Source organism: Schistocerca gregaria, chromosome 6 (genome assembly GCF_023897955.1).
Source record: "Schistocerca gregaria isolate iqSchGreg1 chromosome 6, iqSchGreg1.2, whole genome shotgun sequence".
NCBI lineage: Eukaryota > Metazoa > Arthropoda > Insecta > Orthoptera > Acrididae > Schistocerca > Schistocerca gregaria.
Genome location: NC_064925.1, coordinates 536,875,417 through 536,881,578, shown reverse-complemented (window position 1 = coordinate 536,881,578; position 6,162 = coordinate 536,875,417). Strand labels below are relative to the sequence as shown.

The window sequence follows — 6,162 nt, the reverse complement described above, 5'->3', positions numbered from 1 at the left end:
TATAGATACTAAACATTTATTTTATTATTCCACCCGCCGCCCCACAATGTGTCCACATTTTTATCCAAACACGTGGAGAGTCCGATAGTGGAGTGCAGTCTCGATAAAAGTGCCTTGACCGTGATACACCAGCCGCCCTTTGGGGCAGGAATAACGTTTGGGGTCGGAACCTCCGTAGCCCGGGAAACATTAGAGTCGGGGGTGCGCGCGCACGATGCGGGCGCCGCCGCCGGGAGTCACGTGGTCGGCGGGCGGCAGCCGCCTCCGGTGGGCGGCAGTGGCCAGTAGGCGCGTGACTGCGACCGCGTGCTGTGCTGTGCCGCGAGCCGAGCCGAGCCGAGCCGAGCCGAGCCGACCCGTGTCGACGGCGTGTGTGGCGGCGAGGGAGCGCGCGCCCGGTGCGACAGCGAGGACAGGACAGGACAGCCCAGGCGCCGACCATGAGCCGCGATGTCGCGAGCGACTGCGCGCCGCTGTAGAGAGACACTACACGTGTGTACCGCGTAAAGAGAGAGCAGCACCCTCTCCCCTGACTCACTCACTCTCTCTCCGGCTCTCGACTGTTTGTGGTGTTCCTTCTTCGATCCCTGAGCGACGCCTTTCTCCGCCTCTCGCCTCACAATGGATGTCGGCGGCTGTAGGAAACTACTACTACTGATACTGAGCCTTCTCTTCTGCCAAGGTAGGGCCGCCTCCGAGCAGCGACGTCGACTGTTTTTTTTTCCCTTTCAGGTAACCGAGAATACCCACCCACATATTATGCCGCTTGTGGATCCTCAACCACGTATGAATTCTCAAAATCACAACCCGGACCCGCAGTGGGCGAATTTGTAACTTATAATTGTTGTGAGTGCGATTTCGGGTGTTTGGCCAATTCCTACACACCAAATTACGTCCACAAATAGGCCTGTGCAAATTATACAGCGTCAAATAAAACGCAGTCAGTCATTTTGAGTAATGAATACCAAAGGAATAATGAAATGACCAAAAAATTTATAAAATAACATATTACGTCCAAGATCGCTCAAAAATTACAGTGTCTACATTACTGATTGTAGCACTTGATTGTCATCATCAGACATGACTAATCCGCTCGCAGCTACATCAAGATGTACTACAATGAAGTCCGAACATCTTGATTCTTTATAAAATATGCTAATAACCTAAACATCATATTGCCAAATTTTAAAAAAGACAACATTGTGTGTAATTTATTTACAACTCTTATAAGACTTCAGGCACTGTCATTACCTCCCTGTCCCACTCGCGTATGGTTGGCGGGAAAGATGACTACCGGAAAGCCTCCATGCTTAGCTGGAATTGTAATAAATTTACGAAATTATTAGAGATCTGATGATGGTAATCAAGTGCTAATACTGAAACTGTGAACACTGTAATCTGTAAGCGATCTGGGGCGTAATAAATTATTATATAATCATGTAGAAGGTCGCGTAATTCCTTTTGTCAATATTTCGATTGTTAAATAATCAACCAAGTAGTTAATTCATCAATGACGGTGAAAACGCAACATTTGTGCTTCCATCTAAACTAGTACGCAAATGAGATTAAAATGAGTTGCATTAGCAAATGTCAGTCAATGGGTCAATGCATAAACGTAGTGTTAGGTCGCAACCGAGATTCTCTACTGAAGAGTCTACTTGGTTATTTCATTATTTGCCATAATAGACATGATTCCTTAATACGGCTTTATACGTTATTGACCTATTTGCCATAATAGACATGATTCCTTAATACGGCTTTTTACGTTATTGACCTATTTGCCATAATAGACATGATTCCTTAATACGGCTTTATACGTTATTACCTTTTTATTTTGACGCTATGCATTTTTTCCACAGGTCTCTATGTTAAACGACCTTCCTTCAGTTAAATGCTTGTAGGTAGCATGATAGGAGAAACTCTAGGGATGCAAAAATGTTACAAGTGCAGCCATTTGAGGAACAATGTTGCCGTATGTGCCCATTTATATTTTGAACACATATATCACGCAGTTCGTTCATCCCATCAAATACGTTGTCAAATGTCATGACCCACTAAATGGGCTCAAACTTCTTATCATCTTCATAAGCACTTTTATGTGTTTGTGACGATTAGCTTTATCGAAACCACACTACTCTTGTTAAAAAGTCTTCCGATAAAAAAGTTGTCTGAAATTAAATGGTAATCAGCGTTTGGGCTACTTTACCAGTGAAGGAGAACTCGAAGTCAGCCTTTAGAGTTGCTTACTAATGCACTGGAATCAGCAAAAATTCGTAATCATAAAAATTTTTTCTGTGTAGGGAATATTGTTGTGTGTTTCTAGCCTGCTGATTTTTTTCAAAATAACTGTATTACGTTAACTGGGCGCAACTAGTTCAAAGGCCGAAGTCCCATAATAAAGCCTTTATGCTCGCTCAGTCCTGACAAACTATCATCTTACTACGCAGAACACACGCGACTCAGAACAGGACTAACCTGTATGCTCACTGGTCTAAGGATAGACAGAGAATGAGGCTTCCGTCTTGAATCTAATTGCGACTACATAATTCAATTAATAAGTAGCTCTGAAAGATTACTGGAAATCAGTAAAAATCTTCCAAGTTTGTAACCATGTAATGAGCAAAGCGCGAGTAGTGTTTCGGCTAGTGCACGAGGAAAGCTTCGCAGCTCCGCTGGCATGTAACAATGGCTCCTGCACCATTTGCAGAATTTCACTAGTATGGATTACGTACCCTCGGGAGGCCTAATAAAAACACGCTGCAGTAAATACACTGCTGAAATCGCGTCGGTCGGAGAGTTGCCGTAGGCTGCTACACGTACAAAGTTTATTTTAACGTCAGCTGTTTTGTCCTGCCACTGCTGTATGCGCACGAGATAATCATTCAACACGGTCACTTTCACTCAAGCCTTTACAAAAATTTGATTGAAATTCTTGTTGCTTTCGGTAACACCGATAACTGCAAATATTACAGATGTTCAAAGTTAAAATAATGATGCATTAATTTGATGGGAGTAAGTCCCTCGCTTTCGCATTTTCAACAGCCTTTCCACGAAATAATTACAAAATTCCCCGTTCTATACCATTCAGGGCGTTCTAGAAGTATACCATCGTGTAATGAGGTAACTCGTTTCAGCCACAATGACGATCCGATATACGTCACTGGATATTCACATCTGCCGGCCGCGGTGGTCTTGCGGTTCTAGCGCTGCAGTACAGAACCGCGGGACTGCTACGGTCGCAGGTTCGAATCTTGCCTCGGGCATGGATGTGTGCGATGTCTTTAGGTTAGTTAGGTTTAAGTAGTTCTAAGTTCTAGGGGACTGATGACCTAAGATGTTAAGTCCCATAGTGCTCAGAGCCATTTGAACCATTTTTTTATTCACATCTGCTACGTACCAATAATGAAAACAAAGTTCTTATTTAAATATTTTCCGTTTTTTCCTTTGTACATAATTATTTACAGTACCTCCCATACCTTTATATTAAAAGTATACGTTAATAAAGCACTACTGCTCCCTCAGACGTTTCAATAGTACGCTTCTCTACGGGAAATATTTCAAAAGCCGCTGAAACAGAGGTTTCTATAATAAATTTCAGATGTCTACGTCACACGTTTTATTGTTTCCTAAACCGCCTTACGAATTCTGACATTTCGTCATTTTCAACTGACGGAATGCCGAAACGCGTAAGCGGATTTTGTAAATAATAAAAGGTGTGATCAAGGCATCTGAAAGTTACTGAAGTGCGTCCAAATGGCAGCTCCGTCTCATAGCATTTTCATACAAATTGCAGAGGTCTCTATGACGCCATCAACTATACTTCATAGCTGCAGTATACCGGGAAGAAAAATTAATGATAGTGTACTTCCGGCGAATAAGAACAATAGGCTTACCTATGGCATTTCCTCTTGAAAAAAAAAATTATAAATAACTCGCGGGAACAGAGCATAGAAAAAATTGTTTATTGTACGTAGTTCTACGTTCTTGGCTTATGCTGAAATTAATTTCGCAGAGCAATATTCGAGTTTGCTAAACTAAGACGGGAGCGTAAGAGTAGCATTAAATGACACGATGTTATTGACTGCTACTGCTTTTCGTTGCCGTAGATGATGTGAAGAACATCGTCTTTGAGGTGCTAGATGAGAGAGCTCGCTGCGCAAGTCCGTCACGGTAGGTGGCAATGCAGGCGAGGTCGTTCACAAATACGACCTTCCCTTCCGCTGTAGGGAACTGGTTACTAGCACTGCGGACGTACTGCGGTTCGCTACGATTAACCTATACTGTTCTTTACTCGGTCTTTATGTGACTAAACCTATTAATGGAGTCTAATGGTTCGAAGATAAATATGTCAATAAATACGGTGCATTCGTTGCCGTACAACAAGTCAGAAGGGAAGCTAGCCGTTGTCTTATCGCTGATGTAAGACGGTCACCGGAAAAATGAGAAGCTGTGCTGGTTAAAACTTGTAGAACAAATCTTGGTAGCAATTAGAGTGCTTTATGTGTTGTAAAACTTGTAGAGGAAAATCTCATGGCTGTCAGAAATTTGTGTCACATCAGGGTGAGCTGTAGCACAACTGTGACATACGAATGCAACTGCTGTAAGCTCTTTAAGTAAGGAAAGTTCTCCCAGCTTACTGCAATAATCTACAGTTATCAGTACACTTACTTGAGCCATTGACATTTCTTCATTAAATTTACGACACGCTTCGAGAGATTGCTTTATCAGCTTTAGTTGTATACAGCTGACTGCTACATGGGTTTTAGAGTTCTATGAAGCCAGTTATCCGTTTTACATTTCTTGCTGAAATGATTTCTCTGAAATATACACAGCATAAAATTATCACACAGGTATAGTTAAAAGAAAAGATATATATACAATAACAAAAACATTGTTTTTGTATTACAAACAGTCGCACCTTCCCCTATAGTCCAATTATATATGAAATTAATAACCTGCAAGGTGTTAACCGTCGTGAACACCATAATGTACATAAATGGAAACAGTAGGAGATAAGTGGGAATATTCCCTCGTGTTGTTAAGTCCATTTGGAAAATAATATTAAATATATTTCGTCTGAAGAAAAATCGAATGAAACTAAATTGGTTAATTAATGTCACGTAAACAAAAGGGTATTATTCGTAATGTAGAGTAGAGTGCCAAGATGTGCATCTTTTTCGCATGGGGTAACGGAACCACAAATTTATGAAACGATGATGTCATCGTTTTAATCATTGCTGTTTGTTGCATACCTGCAAAGATGTATTCAAAGCAAATACACGACTGACCAATTTCAACTTGATAGATCATTTCAAATGCAACAACGGATTCGTTCTCAGGTTAGACGGAATCCATATCACTTTCCGATAATTAAGATTAACATTTGCCGAGGTTTCGCCGTAGATTAATGCGAATGCTACGATGGTTCCATTAAGGGGATTTTCTCTGCCGTCTTGTCGCATTAGAGCTCGTGCCCGTTGTCTAATTATCACTTCATCAACACAACGTTCAGTACTATTCTCTCTTCCTTCTTCGACCAGCTGCCGTGATTACTCTCACTATCGCGGAAAAAGTGCACCGAGTAGCACAGATGGGACGCTAAATCCCAAAACTCTTTCCCCCCAAAACAGCACAATATTTCTTACGAATAACTATTGCACCAGAGTGTAGATTTATTGTGAAATTGGGTGTAGTGTTTATGAAATGCAGTAATATAAACACAGCTAATGTTTGTGATCACCTACGTCTCTACTAGGCGATTCACAGTGAAATACGTGACACGAACCATTTACGGGTGGACAATGGGTGAATGAATGCTTGAAATAGTTTATAGAAACTGTTATATGCCTAATTTTATATGTGCGATCTGTACGGGACAAATACTTTCGGGCGAGGGACCGGAGGAGGGCTAATCGTAGATTCTGCGTTGAAAGACGGTTCTTGTATTTATACAGATTGTTTCTCTCGGGAAGTACGGGCCGTCCTTCGAACGTCTGCCAGATAAGCATTCACAGGTTTCTGCTACACATTCTCGCGGTCAGACAACCCTGCTACCATTCGCATAACGTTCCATTCCATTCGCTCGATTTTCCATGTATGGTTCCCATATACCTTAACAGTGTTCAAGGATGGGCTGTTCAAGAGGGATAGTTGCAATCTTTT

At 41.8% G+C, this 6,162-nt stretch overlaps 1 protein-coding gene across 1 annotated transcript in view; it reads left to right on the top strand.

Moving 5' to 3' along the window:
- Window positions 1-276: 276 nt before the first annotated feature.
- Window positions 277-6,162, top strand: part of LOC126278445 (uncharacterized) — a 1,166,048-nt gene continuing 1,160,162 nt past the window's right edge. Inside the window, exon 1 of the mRNA XM_049978561.1 lies at window positions 277-682. Coding sequence (XP_049834518.1) covers window positions 622-682 — 61 coding nt within the window. The 5' untranslated portion in view covers window positions 277-621. The remainder of the gene's footprint in view (window positions 683-6,162) is intronic.